Genomic DNA, 24,728 nt, shown 5'->3' with positions numbered 1-24,728 from the left:
TATATACATAAATATATATGCCAAGTTTACATTTTACTATTTATCCTGCTGTATTACCTATATTTGCAAGTAAATACAGCAGGACATGGGCACTACACAATGGATGAAATCCCAGTGCTCTAGGTTCTGTGTATCGACCAAACCTTGTTTTCTGAAGAGCTTATTCTGTATCCATCAGCTGGGTAGATGATGATAAGGGTGGTGAGGCGCTGGCACAGGTTGCCCAGAGAAGCTGTGGCTGCCCCAACCCTGGCAGCATTCAAGGTCAGGGGCTTGGAGCAACTAATCTAGTGGACTGGAATTGGATGAGCTTTAAGGTCTATTCCAACACAAAGCATTCTATGATTCTATGGTATGCATTCTATGGAAAGTAAATGACATGGAAAATCTATTATATTGGTGTTCAGCATACCATTTACTTTCTGTTTAAAAATTAACAATTTAATTTAAACAAATTATCAGGTAAAAATTGCGCTTACAAGTGAGTATTTTCTGCCTGTTCCTTTCTGAGATTCTGAACACTGCATTTGTATTTTTTCCTAATGGTTGCAAACATCAACCATTTGCTAAACCACCACCATATGTTTCTAATACAGCTACACCTATTGTGGAAGTGCTCAAAGGTCCCTAATCAAAAGATACTTTCCCCTTGGGGTAGAAACTTTAGAAAGATGCAGGATGAAATGCAGCAGTTTGGGTGCTGTGCTAGGATCCAGCCTATTCTCTGCCACACCTTCCATAGGAGAATTTGGGCAAGTGAGTTTGACATGGTGTGGCAGCACCTACCTGTTAGACAGGAATAGTTGTATTTCTCAGGGAAGAGCACTGCAGCAATGACCTCATTAAAAGGATACATCTATAATGGTGCTCATAAACCTCACCAAGGTTTGCCAAGACAAATGAAAGAAAGGGTAAAGATGGCTGTGGACAAAGGCACCAGCCCTGTTACTTCCTTTTTAATCTCATTTCATTAGTTTGGTCAACTTTACTCAACAGTGCCAAAACACTTGAGTGCACAGGTTTTTTTTTTTACCACCAGTGACCCAATGATAACAAAACCATACATGACTTGCAGCCCTTTTGTTGGTTTTTTTCCTGTGAACAAGTTTTATGGTGCAATATCCTTTAAACTTTCATTCTTCAAGGGGCCTTCAGTGCAGAGAGGAGCAGACCCCAGACTCTTAAAAATCAAGATACCCTTTTTGTTTTCTTCATAGATGCTAAATATTTCAGTCATGAGGTTTCTTCTTGGATGTCATAAGAAGGATGGAACAGGGGAACAAGCCAAATTTAATTGGCTTTTAATTGCCAAAACATTTCCACAAGGTGCAGATGCTATTGACTGGTGCCAGAATCTTGAGTGAAGGGACAAATAACTGCCAACAAAGCTAATTCAGTGAGGGGAGTTCATCTGACCATGTACAGCTGGCATAGCCAATCCAGAGATAAATGGATTTCTTAAGCTCCAGTGATGCTCTTTATTGTTGCTTGCAGCCAACCTGCTTTATTTTGCTATCAAATTACTTGAGAGAGCAAGCTCAAATTTCAGCAACTGCTGTTTGCAATCCCTTACAGTGGATTCCTTAATTGTAGTGCAAATTTGCACCAAGAAAACAAGAAGTTAACCATCAACCACTACACAGCCATTAACTTCCATCTAATAACATGAAGGCAAAATGCATATAGACACATACGCAAAAAGGCACTCAAAAAGCAAAGCGCTGCTGCAGATGGCACAGTGAGAGCTAGGAAAGTTCCTTATCTCAGAAGTGCTGCACGTGCTGACCTAAAAGAGGGAAGCAGGGGCTGAGCCCCAGGAGACATCCCTTCTGCTGCACTTATTGCTTGGAATTAGATGCTCGAGTGCATGCTAATGGCACCATGGGTGAAAGAAGCCTTGGAGACTCCAAACTCACAGCCTGTTTTCTCCTGGGGACACAGCAATCTGCAAACAAATTAGCAAGAAATTCCTAACCCCCCATTCCCTACACAAGACGCAGCTCAAGTTGCTCATCAATAGCAGTATCACTTGCCTGCCACAGAAGAGCCCTGGGGCTCTTCCTACGATCAGAGCCCTGCGCAGCTGAACAAGATCCTCTGCTGATCCTACAGGTAAAACTGTTCTTTTGAATTAAGGTATCTTTCTCCCTGTAATGTGTGGACTGTGCACAAAACAGAAAGCTACATCTAATGTTTCTTCCTTTCTGTTCTCCTTGCCCCCTTCCCTTCACCCTCCTGCTCAGACCACCCAATATTCAGCATCCTTGCTGCCTTCTAAGCTGTTCAGAAACCAAACTTTTCTTAAAGAGTCTTTTCTTCTTCAGTTCACCAGTAAGTTTCACCTATGTTAGGGCTGACAGATGAAGCAAAACTTCATGCCACCTCATTGAAACAAAACAGTGCCGACAGAGAGGCTGGCATGTAATGATTGCCCTTCACACAGACTTTGCTCTTTCTGGATGGAAAGCAGCATAGCATTTCACTTGGACACAGCTGAAACATGTAACCAGTGACTTTTACACTCCTTAGATCAGCTGCCATACTTCACAACAGCAGCTCTTCCCCTTCTCACTCAGAAACACTGACACAACCACTGAATTGCCTACTGTATCGCCCTAACTCATGGATTTTGGTACTTTCTAGTCTTTCTTGCAGCTTATACTAAAAAAATATGGAAAGCCCGAGTTAGTTTCATAACTCTACCAGATTTTATCTTACACCAGCTTGAACGAAGTGCCAGTTTCCTAGATTTCAACAAAGTGAGTGGGATCTCTGCAACACACTTCAAAGTGATGGAGTGATCATCTGAAACCCTAGAACTGCTTCCCTTGAAAACTGCAGTGGCAGGAGATACACTTGTATATTATAAAGATCACAGGGTTTCATCTTCACAGTGCCCAAATGCCCAGAACATGATGTCTATGACTCCTTCACAAGATAATGTTACAGCTACATGATTTGCCTCATTCATATGGAAAACATATCTGGGGATGAAGCATAACAAAATGTGTGGCCCAGTTCTGCAACTAGTTCTGCTTTGCGCTTGCCCTGGTAACAACAGCACCATGTGATGGATAAATCGTCACTGACCACTTCCATTGCTCAATTTTCCCTAACAACATAAAAAGTATGGCAGAAATAAAAAGTATGGCTACAAACAGCTTTCAACTCTTTTGAGAGGGGATGCAAATACCTTTGCTTTGGAGAAAATACTAGAAATAAATGCCTGCTTCAGCTATCCATGTAAAGAGGATAATTTAAGCTATTTTAAGGCCTTCAGTATTTGTTTAGAAGAAGGAAATCAATACAATAAAGAAATTCAATGTGTTGGTGATTTGTCTAAAAGAGGAAGTAATTATACCTTAAACATTGCAGTATTAGAGATCACCAACAACAATCTAGCAAAAAACCTATTTTAAGCCTTAAAGACATGGTATACAGAGAAGGGAAATACAAAGCTGTAATTTCTTTACGTAACATCACAAGGCACCACATAGAGGAAAGCCAGATCTCATTCCTCAGAAGTGATCAGGCTTTCGTTAGACACTTTTGAGTACTGTTTGGAACCAGACAGAATACAGAGAACACACTGCCAACTGTATAGGTTGTAGAATCAAGTCACTGTACTGGTCAAGTGGATTTGGGGTAGGAAGACTGACCTGAAGTCTCAGCTATTTTGCCTTACACAAGCTCCCAGAGGAATGAGGGAAGTTCATTGCAGAGTTTGGTTCTAAATGAGTTCCAACCATACACAAACTTAATTTAAATCTTGTACTACAAAGATACCTTGACAGCAACAGATAATTAAGTCATAAAGCAAAGTGTTACATGAATGCTATAAACCTCTAAAGCAAATTATTTTAGTGTCTTTTCTTTCTGGCTGGTGCCTGTAACACAGCTTCTCTCATTGCTTTGGGCAAAGAAAATTGTCACTACGTTCATGATAGCAAAGAAAAGCATTGCTAGTTACTCAACACATGTAATGCCTCACTTTAGGTGCAGATGCTCAGACCGGTAATTTTCTGACTAATCTGTAGGCCAAAAAAATTCTTCTATTAAAAAGCAACCACCAGGAACTCTGAATATCACCCAATTTATCTTCACCATCCAACAATTCAGTCCATATCTTCCATTCAAACAGCTTTTGTGTTAGGGCTTATCTACTTTAGTCTCCAATTCAGCTCATGAACAGCCTCAGCTAGCTGATTAGGCAACACGCAGAAAGGATTTGGCAGCTAATACCATGGGCCGTTGCTATTCTGCAGCTGCTAACAATGTTTTCCAGCTGCTAGCTGTCTGGATGTTCAAAAGTACTTGTGATTCTTACAAACCACTTGATGTGGCTGTAGAAGAACTTTCGTTGGGGCTAGGCTTGGCCTACAGGGCACAACCTCCCAGCATCAGTCCCTATGATTGAGGATCATTAACATCTGGCATAACATACTGTAGGATGAGATGGATTTTCTACTGCTTCCAGTTTTTAAGACTTCAGAGTAAAGTTCTAGACCAGTTGTTGAGACATGTTCCTCCATGAAATGGGGTTGACATACATGCTTACTTGGGGATGGATGCTCAGTTCTGAGTGGTTCAGTTGGCATCCCACAGCCCCGATCTCCTACCCATTTCTCAGAAGAGATAGTAGACACCTATTAGATCACTGTGGGCCTCTTGCTGCCCCTATTTATCAACAAGAGCTTAAAATCCAATGTGTTACATGAAAAAGAAATGTGAAGCTTCTCCCTCACATATACTAAAGAGCACTCAGAACTGAAGACTCCAGTTGCTAAAACTGAAATCTAGGCTCATGTCTTGATAAGAACAAGCTATCCTTGCTCATTTTATGCAAAACTAGAATATCATAACTGTCTCTTTCAGCTTCAAAGCTTGTGCTCTTGCAAGCATACACTTGCTCTGCTACTGCAGCGGAAGCAGCAGTATTAAAGAACATGAAGAGTGACTTGTGGTACTGCTGAGATGCTTAAAGAACAGCTTACTTGCTTCTTCAAACCCTGCCGGGGAAGGGCCAGAACAGCAATGAGTGTTGCTCAATTTCTGCCCTCCTTATAGACCAGGAAATGCAGGTTTTGTATATGTCTTATATGAAATATGAAGGATAACATGGTAGGCAAATCCTTTTTCCCTCCAGTTTCTTTCATATCTTTAGGGGCACAATATTGTCCACTTTCCCTTTAATATAGCCAAAATAGTTCTTTTCTCCCTTTGCAGTAAGACTAACAGAACACCAACAGAAGATGCCGCCTCCTTTAACAGGCTCTACAAAAGAAAACAGCCTCCTGAGTCCCTCACTGAAAGCATGGGGCCAAAAATGCGCAGGTAGGTGTATGGGAGTGAATGAAAGATGCTGTTCCCTTTTACCCATAGAGTCGAGGAGGAAGTCACTACTGTCAACAACCACAACTTTTTAGCACTTTTTTTTTAAGAATCTGGTGCTTGAATTTCTGTAACTATGGTAATTGTAAAATTAATTTTTAAACTAATAAAAGCAATATTTATAAAAGACTGTGATAAAGCTGGAGGTAAGGGCAGATGGGGTCAACGTAACGCTTGCACAATGAATCAAAGAGCTTCACTAATAATTTCTGCATCAAACTACTATAACTTGTTTGAGCTGCGTAAAAAAACATCCTTCAAGACATCTGGTAGCAGATAATTCCCCAAAGTCTCACAATGCTGCTCAGCAGCAGGCAGGTATATACCAATTAAGTCAACAGGCTTTACCAAGAATCACGCCCATGCTCCCAAAAAGAATGAGGAACAGCTGTAATGTTTTGTCTTTCACCACTCACTTTGAAGAAAGCAATGATTTCATCTCCCAAATATTCTTAAAGTTTTAGGCGCCTTTTATTTTCAGTCAACCCTTTCCCCTTCTCAACTGGGAGCTTTGCAATGTTTTGCATAAAACAGTTCATGACTGCTAATGAGCCACAACTATGCTATGATAAACAGACCTAAGTTAAACTTGCATTCTAGATTGCTTGGTACTTAAAAGAGAGTATCTATGCACATGAAGCTTCGATTTTGCTTGTTTCTGCACAGATCTCTCAGAGGATATGGGTTTTCCCCCACATTTCTCTACATATGAAAGATTTGTACTTCCTTCAAAGTTTCTTAGATTCCAGGTCTGAGATTTGTTGATGTTAGCGACAAAATTCCCCTTGATTTTAAGTGGACTGGTTCACTCTGTGATGTCAAGACTTGAATTGGGGCTTTTGAAAACAGAACAGTCTGTCTTTATTTTGTACTAGAAGTTACTGGGGCACAGATACACTAAACGAATATGGCCCCCCTCTCAAGGAATTGGTGTTCACATTTGAGTTTAATGTGTAGTCCTAAATAGTTCATGATAATGACTTGGTCTTGTTTGATATTATGTGGATGTGTCCACGAGTCTCTGCAGGATCTTAGCCCAAACACGTAGTGCACAATATGAATTATGTCCTCTTTCTTTCCATTTCCATTACGGTTTCACCAAAATCTAGATCAAATACATTAGTGCCATGATTACTCCTATGACATGATTGCTGTTTTTTTATAAACAGCTACCAGCCTTTACCCCATTGCCACTGTTGTTCTTAACATTTGGTAATAGTCCCACATAACAAGAAAATGACAGGAGGTCTTCTTGTCCTGGAGCTCAAACCTGCAACGGTCTGGAAACTCAGAAAGATAACCCCATATTACCACAAGGCTGGAGCACCTCCCGTATGAAGATAGGCTGAAAAAGTTGGGGCTGCTCAGCCTGGAGAAGAGAAGGCTGCATGGAGACCTCATAGCAGCCTTCCAGTATCTGAAAGGGGCCTACAAGTTTGCTGAAGAGGGACTCTTTACAGCGACTGTAGCGATAGGACAAGAGGTAATAGGTTAAAACTTAAATAGGGGAGATTCAGATTACATAGAAGGAAGAAATTCTTCCCTGTGAGGGTGGTGAGGCACTGGAACAGACTCCCCAAAGAAGCTGTGAATGCTCTATCCCTGGGCAGTGTTCAAGGCCAGGTTGGACAAAGCCTTGAGCAATGTGGTCTACTGGAAGGTGTCCCTGCCCATGGCAGGTGGTTGGAACTGGATGATCTTAAGGTCCCTTCCAACCCAAACCATTCTATACTCACTGTAAGTCCCATTAAAAAACAAATGTGAGGGCTCAGTGCTGCTGGTGAGATGGTTAGCTTGTAGCCTGTATTTTGAAATTAATCCTGGAGAGCTTCAAAACCAGTAATTTTCATGCTTAATGTACAATGCTACACAAAGCATTTAAAGTGCTTGTGTGGGCACTTCTGAAAGACTCCTTCATTTGGCACTTTCCCATCTGATTTCAGCAATATGGGCAGGCCACGTGTTTTTGCAGTAGAAAACAGGATAGATGTTATTTTAGATGAGAGAGCCAATTGCATGAAACTGAAAGGACTATGGAAGACCTGATTTCTACTTCTGGTGTCGTCCGCAGGAGAGTTCCTCCTGGGTGACACTGGTAACTCACATCAGAGTCCCATGCCATGTTTTCTCCCCTGTAAGAGAACATCATTTGTAAAACACTTCACAGAAAGCCTTTTATAGAAAATTCACTCTGTGAAAGTTCACCTCTTAAGATTAAAGATTGCTTTGCCTTTACAACGAAGACTGAGTGACGAAAACATAGGTCATGATTTTTCCCCTTGTTGGACACCAAAGAAGATGTTGCCTTTGTTTCTAATGCAAACTGAACTGGGTTTCTAGGCCACGATCCTGCTAGCTGCTCTCGTGTATGTTTAAATCTGAATTTCAGGGGGAAGGCACTGTCTGAGCACCATCACTTCCAGAAGCCATAACTCACTACTTTCTCTAGTTAGACACAAATTATTTTCCTCCAAAAAGAAATATGTTCTCAAGACAGTTACAAATAAGATAAAAGTTTTATTCCTGGGGTATTATTTATGAAACATTACCAGTTTCTTGGCTCGGATCTCAAGCTGTAGTAGGTTGGCACAGGTCCCTTACAGATCCATTACCATTAAAATGAGTAGCAATTGGGAACCAGATGGCACAATGGTTTAGGGCACTAACTTTCTGCTGCCTATTTGTCTAGACTACTCCATGATGAGAATTGAGTAACACCATTTGGCCTTGTTTGAACTGAAACTTCCAACAGCTTTTCAAAGATGACCTTCAAAAATTTGTATTTGAAGATACATATATATATAAAAATCAAGATCCTGTGTTTTTTCTTCTTTTGTGACATGGAAATGACCAGTATTTTTGTGCATACAGAAGTCTACCTTAATTTACTAAGAATATATGAAAGAGAAAGGTTTGTAAGTTTATGAGTGGGGGAAAGGAAATGTATTTGGAATGCTCTGTTATTTCATTATACCTGCCAGGTTCTAAGTTCATCTCTTTTTCTCCCAAGTTCAACACCTTATCACTCCATTTAAAAAATACTAAAGTACTCAATTTACATTGTCTTTCTATTTGACAAGAAAGAAGTGCTGTTTTTTCTCTATATGTCCATTATGGGAACAGTAACAAAAACACTATTCTAATTCCTGCCCATGCTTAAAAAATAAAAAAGTAAAAATAAAAATAGAAATAAAAATAAAAGTAAAAATGAAAATAAAACTTTGGAAAGGTTTTAAAAAAAAAACCCAAATGATTTGAGAAACACTTTTTAAGTAAACTTTACCCTGCAAAAAAGTTTTATTTATTTGTCTAACAGAAGGGTAAGTTTTTAAATCACCTCCAGACTCTTGCACGGATATGTCATTTCAGATGGTACAGGACTTTCTTGTCTAGCAGCAAATGGCACAGTGAGATGGCAGAGACTGGAAACTGAAGTTAAAGAAATTAATGTCATACATATGTGAAGTAATCGACAAGTGGAACAAGCTGATCTAAAGGCTTGTGAATATTCCAGTTTTTAACATCTCAATTTAAAGACTGGATGTCTTTCTAAATTCATGCTCCGCTGGAACCAGAAGCTTGCTGCAGGGATTATTGGTAATGCTCTACGGCTTATGTTAAGAAGGGACTCAAATTAGCCGGAACATAACAGCTCCTTCTGTTCTTAAAATCTGTGAATCATCCAAGAACTTTTCCACCAAACCCACAGAAGATAAGAAGGAAGACTGAAAATATTTCTGAAGGGGGAAAAAAAAGAAGCAAATAATCCCTTTCAGAAACCCACATGTGTATTTGAGGATTTCATTAATATCTCAAAAATAGAAAGTACAGCTGAACTGTCAAGTCACTTGTATACAGAGAAATTTGCTAAAAAGCTGTAACGCCAGCAGCATTTCTGGCACATCCCTCTCAAGTGATGTTTTGTGCAGTGTCAGCCTCCCTCCTGCCTTTTTCACCCACCAACCTAATTTCTCACTTCTCTTATCACTTCCGTTATTTCCTTTTTTCTTTTTTATATATTTTTTTTTTAATTTTAATTTTAGTTTTTGACATTATCAGGCCCCAAAGACACTTCTCTGGTGTTACAAGGCAATTGTACATCCTTCCTTTGTGCACACAGCACAGGAAGTCAGGAGTGGAGTGGAGTCAGCAGGAAAAGACCAAGACTTGGTGGGATGGAGCAACCTGTGCCCCTGCTGCTAAGACCAACCACCCTGTCACGTGCTGGACCCTCAAGCCCTATTAATGACTATGGTAGTGTCTTCTTCAGGAGCAATCCTCTGTAGCCTGTGTCAGCACTTCAGGAGTTATTGCGCTTTATGAGTGAATCCATGTGATAAAATATCATATATACGATGGATATGATAAATATCATATCCATCAGGAATGTCATCAGTGAAGTGGGCAACCTAGGAAAGCACGAGCTTAACACCAGCATGAGAAAAGCTCCTGCAGAAATGCGCTAAGAGTGAAGTGTTTTTTATGAGATATAGGAGCTACAATGATCACTGTCAAAGTAATGAGCTGGGATAAGATTCACTGCAACAAGTTTAGTTTGTTGACGGGTCTGGTCGTGTTGGGGTAACTCACCTTGGTGACTTCAGCACGCTCACGGACAGAGGGAGCAAAGGGACAAGTTGCAAGTCTGTCTGTGATTTGGTTCACATGCAGAGGCTCTTCCCACACGGGTACACTTGGAAGCAGCTATGTGCCCCAACCCATCTGGCGGCCCACAGCTGCAGGTTTATTCTTAGTTTCAGGAATGCGAATCCTCATGGACATGGTGATGGCTTTATGTCAGCTAGCAGACAGATTTTTCTCCTCACAGCATTTCTCTCTGTGGATGGGTGGGTTTCCTAATGAGGTGGATGTGGGAGTCTAGTGATGTCTGGTTTCTGAACCATGCATTTCATCCTCTGACAGTCACTTGAGGTATTGAAAAGACTTGCCTGGATTAGACTGGTCTTGCTAGTTCAGTAACCTGTAACTATGTGCAGTGTAATATGTTTCATGATGAAACTACTATAGGTATTTACAGGAGAACATAATTCTGTATTTCTTCCCCAATAACTATAAGTGTTCCATGACACAGTTATGTTGTGATGTGAGTGAAGTGTAAGAAAAAGCAAGCTCCATCTGCAGCCTTGTAAAGAAAAGTTAGAGGATGTATACTGCAGGTTGGGCTGGATGGATGGATGCTGTACCAATGTGCATAGGACTGCATCTCAGTCCACAGGCCATAATGAAAGATGACGCTCATGATGCCGTGCTATTTGTGGACACACAGTACTAAGTTAAAGAATTCAAGGTGATGTGCCATGTGGCTTTACAAACAGTCTTTGTAAAATCAGCTCTATATAATCTCCTCCATGTGCCAGAGTAGGTATTTGCTCCTTGGCTAAGCCAAGACCAGCAGAATAAACCCAGGCAAACACATAAAAGACCCTGTATTTCTGCCTTCATAAACCAGGAGTAAAAAGCACGTTTCTTTGACACATTTACCCCAGCAAATCCAGAGCAACATGTATGCATATTCTAGAAAACTTCTTCCAGCCATTCCAGTGCTCAGACATCATCTCTGAGAAATCACTTCCTCAGTATTATCCTTCTGTTCCCTGGGAAAGAGTTCAGGTTGTAATATAATAAATGTACAAGAACAGGCCAGAACATCAAAGTTTCTATTTCTTTCAAAAATCGATGGATTACAGTTTGCTCATTTAGCCTTTAATATTTATTACTATGACTCTGAATATCCTGAGAAATGCAGAACATCTTCCTATCCAATCTCCTTCCTTTGGACATGTCTCTTTAATATGTGCAAACTTCTGTCTTTTCTACTTACTAAGCCTTGCTTAGTCATGCTATTCAGCTAAGTCATTACTAAAACTATTTTTTACCTTCCATATTCTTAGGATTTCCTTAAGCATTGCAAGTTCCACCTTGTGCCCCACGACAATGTCTCATTAAAATGGTCTTACTTCTCAGGTCCTCATGTAGTACATCCAGCCATTGCTCAGATGAAGTCAATGAAGGGACACTGATTTATAAGATCAGTCTCTTCACTACCTTCGTTTCTGTTAAGTGACCTTTCAATGAAAATGAGCATACGGAAGGGACAAACACTGACATGGGAATAAGACAAAACATATTATGAAGATGAACAGGTTTTCTGCCTTGCTGAACACAAACATTTCACTTGAAAGACAACCCCTAGGGAACCTAGGACACGTCAATAGTCTTCAACCGGCTTCTAAGTAAACTATAACACATGATAAATTTCTGTAACATGCAAGCAAATTTGCACCAATCAGTGATGCTATGAGCAGAAATCTATTGCTTTTAGAAGATATGCAAACTTCTCTTTCAGTTAGGTGCCAAACTCAGGTGCCAAAGTTTGGCTGATTCTGTGTATTAGAGGAATCAGTCAATCACACCAAGTAATATGTCTGAAAACATGTACCATTTTGGGATGCAAGGCCACTGTAACTTCTAATAGTAGAGCTTCACAATATAAGCTGTTTTTGTATGGTCTTCAAAGGCCTGAAGTATCCATTGAACAGAGGGCAATAGGCACTCGCTCACTCATGGATCTGACAATGTGTAATACTGCTAGTAGGCTGTACTTGCCAAGAATGCTAGTAATAAACTGAATATAAAGAAATGGAAAGTCAGACACCTCAGAAATTATTTATATAGAAATAAGTCTGTTCTTTGAGGAAGGATAATAAACTAGTTTCTCAGACCAGTTTGACAGCATCTATACCATAAATGAAAACATCTAAGCCAAGCAAAGTGTTCTGCTGCCATGGAAATATAACTGTTCCAGTGCTCTGAAGGGTGAGGAGAAAAATAATATTTAACAGAAGTACTAGTGAAACAAGTAGACCAGTCCATCCACCTAGGTGTCCCCCAGAGTTTCATATATCATACGTTCATAGTATTCCAGTAAAACAGTGGCAATAGATAATGCAAACAATAATTTCAGGGAGATTTATCCAGGAAAATCCTATCTCCCCTTTGAAATATTGTCAATGAATAATTTCACCATTTTAAGAATCAGGATTTCGCCCTTGACTGCTTTTCCTTTCAAGAATTCACAGTGAGGAGGTGACCGGTTTTCAGCACTCAGCCCCTCTATTTGTTACCTGCTCTCCAGAAAATTCATATGATCAGATTTTAAGAGCTGTATTTAACACTTAGCTCCACTGGCTTCTTATGTATTTCAGGAAATAATCACTAAAATAAATAACTTTGCTTATTTCCATTATCATTGCTGGATTAGCGCCAGACTTTCATTCTTCCTTCTCCTCCCTTTGTCCATCCTGCACTATCCTTCTTTCATCGCTCACTCTGGTCACGGTTAATTTGAGGACCAGCTCTTTGTCATCTTCACCTTCTCCCCCCTTCACTGCCTCTTCTCAGGACTTAGCTGAAAGTGACTGTTTCTTTTAACCAATATAACAAGGAGCATTCATTGTTTCATTCAGCTATGTCACTTGAGAGAATAAGAGGTTTTGTCCAGGATACTCTATACATGCAAGACCTCCTAAACAGACAACATTTCTCTTTTGGTTTGCCTGTATCTATAAACCTAAGAAGGGCAGGAAAAAAAATGTTCCAGAGGGGAGCCTTTTAAAACCCATGGGAATCTGTCACCCTAAATGATGGAATCCCACAAGACAAGTGCGGGGATTAGCCTGACAAAACATCTGCCTATGTCAACACAGTGCCAAGTGAAACAAAGCTCCACCAGACACTGATGCAGGCAACTTAACGTCTGCACTCTGCCACCACCTCCCTGCTGACAGCTGGGCACACTTGCAAAGCACGTCTGCTTCTCCCTGACACCGCTGAAAGACTGCAAAGCTCAGTGCAAGTGTGGCTGCTCCCTGACAGCTCTGCCGTAGGACTTCACACCAAAAGCATGTACAGTGCTATAAATGCTTCAGTCTCCCCTGCCACAAATAGATAAAGAATGTATTTCTCCCAAGAAGACAATCTTACTTACTTGGGATAGCGCCTCTGCTGAAAGATGGGCAGAATCTCTTTATCTTGATTGGAATGTAGGAGCAGTAAATCCCGAAATCTTTCTGTCAGGACAAAGAAAAAAAAGAGGAAAAGAGAAAAAAAAAAAACAAAACAACAAACCCAGACTGTGACTCTGCATTCTAAGCACAGGCCACAAGTAAGCAAGCAGCAACATCAGTGAATTCTCTTCTCCAGCAATATTTACCAGAGGACAACGCTATAGGAAATAAAATCTATATATTCACACAAAACTGCTAAGACTAGAAATCATTATTTCCTGTAAACCTTTTTAGTAATATTTTTAAATGTCTTTTTTATCCAATATTGAATTCCAGTAATGCTTACAAATTTCTGACACCTGCATACAGGTCTTCCGGATATCATATGCAAACAGCCATAGAATCCCTGCCTTGAAGAGCTTAGTCTGAACAGAAAGGAGGAGCTACCAAGCTACCAATGGACCAGCCACTCAAGGGTCACAATAGTCTAAAGAAACATATATAAAATAATCTCAATTAAACTGCAGTATGAGTCCTTGGGTAACTGATTAATTGGTATTTTCAAGGATGGCTGAGAGACTGGATTGGCTTTGGTTCACTATTATGTATTTAAAGACCTGAAACATAGTACCCTATGCAGTAGGTAAGGTTTTTGTAACTTGGCTTCACCAACCACCAAGTGAAGGGGTAGCTGTGGTTGGTGTAGCTGCCTTGCTCTGATGCCTTTCTCTTAGAAGGGGTTAGATACAATACACAAGCAGGATCTGCAGGAGCTTCTATCAGTATCAATTTCTCAGTTGCTGGAAGATGGGAACCTCCTCAAAACTTACTTGATTTAGAAATAGAAAGGTATTTCCCACCCAGGTCAAATCCCTTCAGCACACCCCATAGCTCTCTATACCACAGGACGTGCTTTGTTTCCTTCTTTCCTTCCATCACTTGCAACTTTTATTTAACCAGTCCTTCAGTGGCACAGAAACCCAAGGCACTGGTGATGCCCTTCCCACATTTGCATCCTCTACTTTTCCTGCAGTACCTTATAACAGTGGCTTAAAGTCTTCAGAAACAGGTTTTATCCATCATTTCCTAAATGACAGCCTGTGGCCTGTGTTGTTTGTAGTAGCTGTGCTGTGGGGTTCTCCAAATCAACTATCTCTTCCATGCAAGTTCTTCATTCTTGGAACTGAACCTGAGGATAAATGCAGTCCTCCCTCCCCTTATATCCCTATGTAACTCAAACTACCTTCTAACACTGGGTTTACAGATAATGATATCAAGGGATAGAAAATCAGTAGAGAAAAAAATCTGAATCTCCCATCTAAAAAACAGAATCATAGCAGCTTTTTTTCTTCTTTCAGGATAGTATATGATGGCTTTCTTAACATTCAATTTTATTTACTGTTATGTCATCATAACCGAACTCCATTAATTTGGATACAATTCATGTAACCTCTAAAATGAAAAAAATAAAGCAACAAAACCCACAATAATACTTTGACGAAAGCATGTGAAATTCAGAAGAAAAACTCTTGTTAAGGGCTCAGTTTTAAAGGTCAATAGTCTCAGATGGTCTAATCTAGTCTTTCATCAGCTGACTGAGATGTATTGCAAACATCTCAGAGAGGTACCAGGATGTGCCAGTGAAGAAACAAGGGCTGGTACTTAGTTTGTTCCTTTATTTCTGCACCTCTTCAAATTAATTTTGAGCAAAATGAACACTTGTACCTCCAAATTTCTTACTGCATCTTCAAAGTGAAACTTAGCTTTCCCTGTACCTAACTAGGACAGTGATTGGATGTGGCCAACAACAAAGATGGAAGTGAAACTCAAGGAGCATCTTTCAGGGAACACCCTGCTCATTGCCTTGCATAGAGCTTGCCATTACAGCTACTTCTTGACCTCCTGTTGGATTCTTAGGAAGATGCAGGGATTTGCTTTTTTCCTCAGTCCCCTGGTACGTGGCAATACGCTGTATGTAGGCATGCCCTGTATCCTTAATGATACGCTGTGATCTTCAAAAGACACTGGACAAGAACTACAAGGCTTCAGGAAGCTTTCACTGGTGCAAAATGACCAACTGTGTATGTTTCAGAACAACAACATCAAATTCCACCCGAGCCTCAGGAATCTCCCAATGCAACTTAAGCTACTGGCACATTTCTAGGAACCCTTTATAAAAAGGATTTGTATGAACAGCCTCTGAGTGTTCCTGGTGGAGGAGTGAGACATTTTCAATGGCAAACACTGAATGACAGCACTGGAGGGTTTGGACCTCCAGAACATGGTGCAAATCACCATGATGAAGGATTTGTCTTCGGGGTGCTGATTTATTTATTTTTGAGGGCTTATAACCAGGGGCAAGAGCAATGCAAATCCTGGGGAGATATGCTCCTCTTAGTTCAACAGTGTACAACACCCCATTACACATAAAGTAAGTGAGGCTGGTTTGGCAGACCTTGCAAACAGCCTGTGACTCTCTAGGAGAGACAAAACGCATCTTAGTGAAGGAGCAGATATTCCCACTCCATTGCTCTGCCCAAGATGGATGGCACCCAGGCAAAGGGCCATATTCCATCCCTATCCCCATATTCCATGACTCTTTTTCTTGTGCTGCTGCCCTTTCCCATTGATCCAGACCACCTGGCTGCACTCCAGGACCCAATTCAACAAGCCACAATCTTGAAAATATTTTGCATAGTAACGTGACAGGGCTGGCCAGTACTGGAGTGAAAGCAGCCAAGTTACAGCATCTGAAATTGGCCTGAACAGCTTCCCTACTGGATCTTGTTTCAGTTAAAGTCAACTTTGATTTTTTCCCCACGCTATGGCAAATTTCCCAGGCAGATGTATTTTCTTTTCACCATACGACTTTACTCATTTTTCCATGTGTCGTGGTTTAACCCCAGCCAGCAACTAAGCACCACAGGGCTCGCTCACTGCCCCTACTTCACAGCAGGATGGGAAAGAGGATTAGAAGGGTAGAAGTGCAAAAGCTCCTGGGTTGAGATAGAGATAGTTTATTAGGACAGAGAAGGGAGAAAGTAGTAACAGTGGTAATAATAATAATAAGATTAGATTATATAAAACAAGTGATGCACAATGCAGTTGTTCACCTCTTACAGTCCGATGCCCAGTCAATTCCCAATCTGTGGCCCTCGGCCAGCTTTTACTGAGCATGATGCCCCATGGTATGGAACATCCCTTGGCTTAGAGTCAGCTGTCCCAGCTGTGTCCCATCTAAACTCCTTGTGCCCCCAGGCTACTCACTGGCAGGGCATGAGAAGCTGACAAGTCCTTGATTTAGTGTAAGCACTGCTCAGCAACAACTAAAAACATCAGTGTGTTATCAACATTATTCCCATACTAAATCCAAAACACCGCACTGTACCAGCTACCAAGAAGAAAATTAACTCTATCACAGCCAAGACCAGGACACCATGGCAGCACTTACACTATATGGTAGTGTTCCAACTCATCTCAAACACAACCTACAACTTCCTGGAGCATGTGTAGCCTCCACAGCCTGTACATCCTGAACAGAAGCCTTTAGGATTGATTTGTCCCATAGGACCATTATGTACATGCTTAACCCTTCAGGTCTATAATATTCTCATATTACCCTTACATTTGTACAGTACAGAAGTCACACTGGTGCACATGACACTGCTGCCTTTAAGGACTATCCAGCAAGGTAATGAGGAGGGTGACGAGAGCTTTGGCAGCTACAGACAGAACAGAGGTACTTTTGGTGCTCTTACAAAAGTGAATGCCAGAAGCCTGATTCTTGACAAGTGAAGCAAGAAAAAATCACAATGATACCTCCGGGGGAAGGGGGGGGGGGGTGTGTTTCAAAAAACTAAGATTTTCTTCTAATCCATGCTTCAACAATAGATGAAAGATCTGAGAACTGATGAAACTCACAATTAGAGCATTTTTACATTATTTTCATTTGCACTCACTAGTTGATGAATAGCACCAAACCAAACAGTTGATAAACAGTACCATTCAGGACCTGGATTATCTTAGACATCTCCCAAAATTGAGTCTTTTCCATCACTCCTTATGGTTTAGTACCTAAAATGTGATGCTTTTGTCTACGTGTCGGTCTGCTTTTTTAACAAAACACGCATAGCATTTATTTAACCAAGTTTTAAAAGGCTTACTTCTGAAAATCTACCAGTAACTTCTTCCCTTCATTCTATCCATGGAATTTGCATTAGTTTAAGTCTGTACTAGATAATCACTATTCTGATATCATTATTATGCCATCGATTGTTTTGTCACTGCTGAATTGACACTGCAGATATCATCTCACCAACCTTCCCAAAAGCCCACCCACAGGACAAAGCCCTCAGAGACATCAGGAACGGCTACACAGTCATATCGTATGTTCAAACTTATCTTTTCAACATGCTGAAATGTCTCCACTTCCCCCTGGCTTTCATTTTGGGTGTACAGTTCCTTCAAAATCCTTGATTAATGATAAGTCCTCAGTTAAAGTGAGGCAGTCCCACTGGGGTCACGCCTGTTTAGGTAAATGTGCAGCAGAGTTACCTGTGATGACTAGGGGCTGGATGTAATAATGCAATCTTATGCCCTGGCCTCCTAAATCAGGAAGGTTGCAGACTATAAGGGAGAAAAGTTTGCCATTGAAAGCTTTATAAATTTAATCTGTCCTTTTGCATATACCTCTCTTCCCTGTCTCATATCTAATTCTCCTCCCCTCATTTCTACCTTTTCCTCTGCCCTCCTGCTCCCAGCTCAACATATTCACAACTCAGCCACTGGAATCTCTACATAAACTCCCACTAACATCTTTATAATACCTGTTATGAAAATCCAGCTAGCAATTTGCAAGGACAGAATGAAGCGCTTCAAGGGAGATTTTCTCTTTGAAATAGTTAGATGCATGTCATTGTTCTCAAGCAGAATGGGGCTGTGCTCAGTATGGTGAATAAACAGGAACGCCAGAAAAAATGTGAGCCATTCCTGCATGTACAGTCTGAAGGCCATTCAAACTGGTTACACAATTCAAGTTTCCTTTTTTCCAGGACAAACTATTACAGCAGTAGAGAGACAAAGGAAAATTTTATGATAATATTTTCATACCTGGGGCTCTCAAAACAATTTGTATAGAAGGTCCCTATGAATTAAAACATGTTAATATTTCTGTAGATGGAAACACTATGGCAGGGAGAACTTGCTTTTTGAAGCTGTGACATCCCTGAAGTTCTTACTGCTTAGCACTTCAAAGATGATACCACGAGTCACAAAATGCATTTCTGTTAGGTTTGACTTTAAAAGTAAGGAAGCACAGTTCTTCTTTGCTTTCTCCTTCTTGTTACAAAATGTTTTACAGGAAACAACAGCAAACTCACTCCAGTGAATTCCAGGGGTCTTAGAAATCAAATTCCTGCTCTTTCCATGTCCAATGGGTCTGTACCTATGAGGCCATAGCAGTATATAACTGCAGTTTGAGATATTATACATTTGGTTATCCCAACCACCTTTTCACACAGCAGGCTCAGATCACTCTGAGCCCCTAATAAAACCAAGTTGAATTGCATGCAATCAACTCAATTAAGGACACTGTAAAACTGATGGTAATTGCTTTTTATGGGATAAGGATTTATTATATTATTTTTATGGATTATTTTTTAAATCAAAATTCTTAAGAATAAACAGAAATGTGATTAGAAAGCAACCAGAGAAAGGGGGAACAGAACAGCCTCAACAAAGTGCAGAACACTATGCTCCAGAAACAAACTGTCTATCCACAGTGACACTCTCATGAATTTGGGTATTTTGCAGTCAAGTTTCTGTGACTATCTGTAGCACTTCTACATTAACTGAGACACAAATCTCAGCTCCATCTTCTACCACATGGACACTTGCAAGCCTCTCTAAATTCAGAAATGTTGCTCCTTGGTGCCTTGTAAAAGGAAAAGGCATTTAAGAGGAAGTCTGGGCCAGTTAAGGGCTATAAAACTGATGAGCAACAAGATGGCATAAAACTGAAATGTCCAGTATTTTAGTTTGACTTGTGGCTTATAAATGACCAAAGTTTCTGAATTTAAGGAAGTGTCAGTTCTCTCCCCCATCTAATTAAAAGGGGAGGAAAGAAAACAATGATGTAATGTTGATGAGTTAAAGCTTCCAAAATGATTACGTATTTTGCTGATACGCGGAGACAGGCTTTTTGAGAGGCTTAAATTTCCATGATTCCCAGTCCATTAAGCCTTATGGAGTTTAATCCTCCTGTCTTATCACTACCATTTCCTTCCACCTTGCTCAGTCACTAATGAGAGTCACCATTCACAGAGCTACTGAAAACAAATAATAATTGCACGCTAGTAAAAAAACAGAAAGCTGCAAATTATATTTAAAACTTGGTATCTATATTTATTTAAGGGAAATAGAAAAGATTTAACAGAAAGGGAACCGGTATTTTCATTCTCTAACCTGGGTGAATAAACAGCAATCACCCTTCTGTTCAACATTTTCTTTTGCAGGATTCTAGTTTATTTAAGCAGAGAAGAAAATATGAAATCAAGTAATCATTACACAGGTCAGCAGTGAATCGTCCAGTCACTCTAAACCTGCAGAACAGTCCTCTTTTCTTTGAAGAAAGTCTCTGTACACTCTGCTTTCTATCTTAACCTGCATTTGCTTCCAAAAAGTGGTCAGCTCCTTCTCTTTCTCTAGCTGTGTGCTTACCAGATGGTTATCCTTCTCCCTCCCTGATTCTGGCATGAGCACATCCTTTCCCTGCTGGAACTCAAGGTGCTTTCTTATCTCTAAAATGTCCCACCTACTATGTCAAAATTAGCTCAGACAGATTTATTTCTAACTAGACCTGCCTCATTTACATTATAATCACACATACTGCATGATTTATTTGTGTGTACCCATATGTATGCCAATGAAGAATCAAAGTAAAAGGCAATTCTTGTCCAAGGAACCTTAAAAGGCTGGAAAATTAATGATGGGAAATAAAAGGCGTCACTTTCTTTGCTTCAAAACAGGGAAAAGAGGTGCTGAGGACCACAGGAAGACGGCAGTTTATAAGTCTAACTTTGACAAGACAGCAGCAAGTGACCCAGGCTGCCCGTTGCCTACGCTGCCATACTCGGGTTCCTTGGACAGCCAATGAAGGGAAGCAGACACTACACCAAAATGAGGCAGCCTTGATGCTCAATACTAAGCTAGAAATCTTTCTGTAGGTTTCACAGCAACTCCCTGGCAGAGCTGGAGATCAGCTTGACCACTGAAGTTCAAAACCAATGTCTTAATCAAGAAGCTGTTTCTTCTCAGACGTTCTTACTGTAGTTAATGCTATTTCTGTCATGACAGCAGAGCTCATTCCACAGCTCAACACTTAACGAAGTGCAACAGTAAAGCCCACAAAAACGTACTGCAACTTTAAAAATTACCTTTATAAATACACACTCTGAAGCCAACGTTATTTATGCAGATTTTTTCAGCACTGAGTTCTACAATTGCTCCCTTTAGTCATCAAAGGCTGTACTTTGTTTTTTGAGCTCCCCATGAGCCAAAGCAGGAAGGCTCAGCTACCATTTTTTTCACTAGTGGTGCACTTCCCTCTTTCAGAACATGCCAGAGGAGATGATGAGGGATCAGTATATCCCTTCCTGGCTTTAAGGTAAAGTTGTTACACTTGATCTAAAATGTCCTTACATTCACTGAAAAAAAGAAGACTCAAATTATGTCATGGCAGATTCAACTGGGTCTCTCCCTGTAACTTGTGATACAGAAACTAGAGAAAGCCCAACCTTTCAAAAACTCCACGGCATTTTAACACTGAAATGGAGCTACCATCCAGCTGTGAAATTAATGCTATACTATCCACACTGCAAAGCTCCAGAGGGTATATGCTGCTAAAAAGCTGGGCAAAAGCATCATTTGTCAGGCTGTACTGATTCACATCCAGGGCCCCCCTACCCTAAGATATTGCTTTATGTGCAAAAACCTTTGGAAGAATCAGCACAAGGCAAGACCCTCCTGCTGTTGTTTTTCCATCCTCCAACCATTTCTATCTCCTGATCCTAAGGTGGTCTGCTTATGAAGAAATACCTTGACTTCTCTTTCAAGTACTTGCCCAGTCCCCTATGTAAACATCCTTATCTATCCCACATCATCTGAGAAGGAGCTCCATGTTTCTCTCACCTACTACATGAACATTCATCACCTTATGTTTGTTCGTAAATAATGTCTTCCTTACTGTATTTGATGGCTTAAAGTTCTGATACTGCCAGAAATGGCAAACAGTCAAGCCTTACCCACCCCCTCTTACAGTGCTATGCATGATTTTGTAGGCCACTGCTATATTTCCCTAAATTACTTCTTTTCCAGGCTAAAGAGACCCTGCATACTCAGCTGTCCTGTGCCTGGAAGCCTACCATACTTGTGATCACCTTTGTCATTCCTTCCTCAACCTTGTCCAGTATTCTGTCTGAGAGATGAGGACCAGACGTGCATGCAAGACTCAAGTCCTGGGAGCACCATGGAATTACCCAGCTGCATAGGGATCTCCTCTGCTTTATTCTCTACTCTTCTCCTAATAAATTTCATCTTTATTGCTGCTGAGCACTGAGCTGATGTCTTCATGGAAATAATTATCACCACTGCAAAGTGTTATTCTTGGGCTGTCATGGTCACTTCATCTCCAGACATGTGTATTAGTTTGTCACCAAATATATCAACCACCACTACATACCCACATGCATACATGCACGGGTATTTTTAGCCAGGCCTATAAATAGATTTGAAAGCATAATATATTTTATACACTTGAACAAGCTACAAGAACTTTGTATTACACATACTTAAATAACGGTCACAAAAAAATGGAATTAATCCCATCCAAGGCTAAAATTTTGTATCGTAATAAAACCACCGTAAGTCACTGGGAACTCAGTCTTGGGCGTTTGTCTATTCATATTTTGTCTCAGTTTACACTGTAAGCATGGGATCATTTCACCCTCTTACTAACATAGATGTATTCATTATTACATTCAAATATGCAAGTAAATTACTCCCCAAAAAAAGTCACAGAATCACAGAAGAGTTGAGGGTAGAAGGGATCCCTCGGTCCTATGCTCCAGCTCTGAGCAGGGTACCTACACTGAAGGTGCTAATCGCCCAGCAAGAGCAGTTTGCTCAGGGCCGTGTCCAGCTGGGTTTTCAGTATCTCTGAGGATGGAGACTACAAAACCTCTCTGAGCAACCTGTTCCTGTGCATGACCACCCTCATGGCAGAAAAGATTTTTCCTTACATTTAAAATTAATTTCCTATATTTCAATTTGTGCCCCATTGCTTCTTGTTCTGTTACTGGACACCACTGAGAAGAGCCTGGCTCCATCTGCTTTACTCCCTCCCAGGTTAAAAGTAGATAGGACAAAATGTTTTGGAGGGAACAATTACAATCCATGAGACTTGTATTCAAAACCTAATGAATCTTTCTCTGTGCAACATCCGGGATGATTTAAGGCTGATAAATTATGTTTTATCTTCAGCCACTGTTACTGAGTTGAATGATGCACAACCAAAACATACACCAAGGCAGTGTTGCACAAGCACTCCTACTTCAGTACAACAGAACAGGAGTGAAGCACCATCAGATTTTGCCCTAGCAAGGGATGCCTCTATAGACACAGCATTGCTAAGCACACCCCAGTTGTTTGTGCCAACTCCTTTCCTAAAAGTCACCCTAAAATTCACTGATATAATCAACATGTCTGTTTATAGGAAAAAAATACTAATATCAATATTTTGTGCTGCTTTTCCATTGATTGCCACCTTTGGGTAAAACTGCAAACCCATGTCTGTTTGAGAGGAGGGACACAGCAGGTTGGGAGGCAGTTGTACCCACTGCTGATAGACATGCAGTCAAGACACTGCCCTACCATAGTCTTCATCCATGATAGTCAAGTTAGATGCTCACTTCTCCTAGTTGGGCAGGGAAGGGAAGGGAAAATGCTAAAGAAAAAAGAGTTTGTAGAAGAAAATGATAGTCTCCTTGTTAATGAACCCTTACTCCTGCTTTGTTATAGAAGGTAGTGTTGAGTCTGCCCAGCCCTCTTCCCCCCCAACTGCAGCCTGAATGGTGCAGTTAACCACCAAGGCTTAATTGATGTTTGTAAGGTCACTAAGTCTAACTTTTACTTCCTGCCAGCTAAGCTGTATGGATACCTACGCTGAAGACACTAAGTTGCTCTCAGGGTCTGCGCTGAGGGACGGAGGGAAAGCTGAAATACCCTAAACACTTAAGAGACAGTGCTCAGACAAAACAGCTGTCCAGCCAGCCACTTAGCTAAGCTAAAATGCTAGAAACAACAGTAACAAGGCTCCAAAGAAGAAATAAAAGAAATAGAGTATTAAGGGGTTCCATTTATATACAAGAATCATTTCCCCTGTGTTTTCAGCTGCCTATGTCTTTCAGATAACACGTACAAGTTCTTCTCTAACAGCACTCCTAGCACTAGTTGCGCTGAAACATAACACAGGATAAAGAGATCAGAGCCCAGCTGGATCCTATTTTCTATATAAATTTCTAGTCAACTGGGGATGATCCACTGGGAAGAAATGCACATTTTTTTCCAAAGATCTAATCACATCTGAGGCTCCATTTCTTATAACATCTCTTAAAGGGCAATATCAAAACCTTAGCAGGAAATCATTTGAATGACTGGCAAATGAAATGAGCCACTACATACTGGGGTTTTTTCTTCCTTTTTTGGATAGGTGATAAAATACAATGCACACAAGTGTATCAGGAAATATATCAAAAGTTTGGCTTAATTTCACCCCGATGTAAGCAATTTTCTTATTTCTTCTTACATCTGAATTAGACAAGTCATTCCTGAGAACTTAAGCCATCCCATTCCCTGAATATAAACTGCTACATGTAACTTAATTTGGGTAGTTTTCATTTACTGTTAATAATTAATTTCTTAAAAATACATATATTTGCTACTTTAGCACTAGCTGTTATGTAGACTCCTTAAAATATGCTGCAGGGTTTTCTACAGGATCATCTCCATCTTTCAACTATCATGTTATGAATATAATGAAATACCAAATAGACATCTTTTTACGCGACAGAAGGTCTGTTGCCACTTAAGTCAACAGAAGTATCCCCAGCCTCGAATGGGGAGAAAAAGCTCTTCTATGTTACTACGTAATAACACTACATTGATAAATATTTTCTAGAACAAAGAACCAGTGGTTTAACGTGATCTAGATCACACAGTTTAGAATCATAGAATCATAGAATCGTGAGGGTTGGA

General features: G+C 40.4%; 1 protein-coding gene across 4 annotated transcripts in view; it reads right to left on the bottom strand.

Moving 5' to 3' along the window:
• Positions 1 to 24,728, bottom strand: part of NOX4 (NADPH oxidase 4) — a 107,268-nt gene that overhangs the window by 21,974 nt on the left and 60,566 nt on the right. For all 4 annotated transcript variants that reach the window (XM_061457925.1, XM_061457927.1, XM_061457926.1 and 1 more), the window contains one exon: positions 13,400 to 13,481. In XM_061457925.1, coding sequence (XP_061313909.1) covers positions 13,400 to 13,481 — 82 coding nt within the window. The remainder of the gene's footprint in view (positions 1 to 13,399; positions 13,482 to 24,728) is intronic.

Source organism: Pezoporus flaviventris, unplaced genomic scaffold (assembly GCF_033815535.1).
Source record: "Pezoporus flaviventris isolate CSIRO_AGI_PZ_B2104156 unplaced genomic scaffold, CSIRO_AGI_Pfla_v1 ptg000025l, whole genome shotgun sequence".
NCBI classification, from domain to species: Eukaryota; Metazoa; Chordata; class Aves; order Psittaciformes; family Psittacidae; genus Pezoporus; species Pezoporus flaviventris.
The sequence above is the reverse complement of the archived record's forward strand: the minus strand, read 5'-3'. Positions and strand labels throughout refer to the sequence as shown.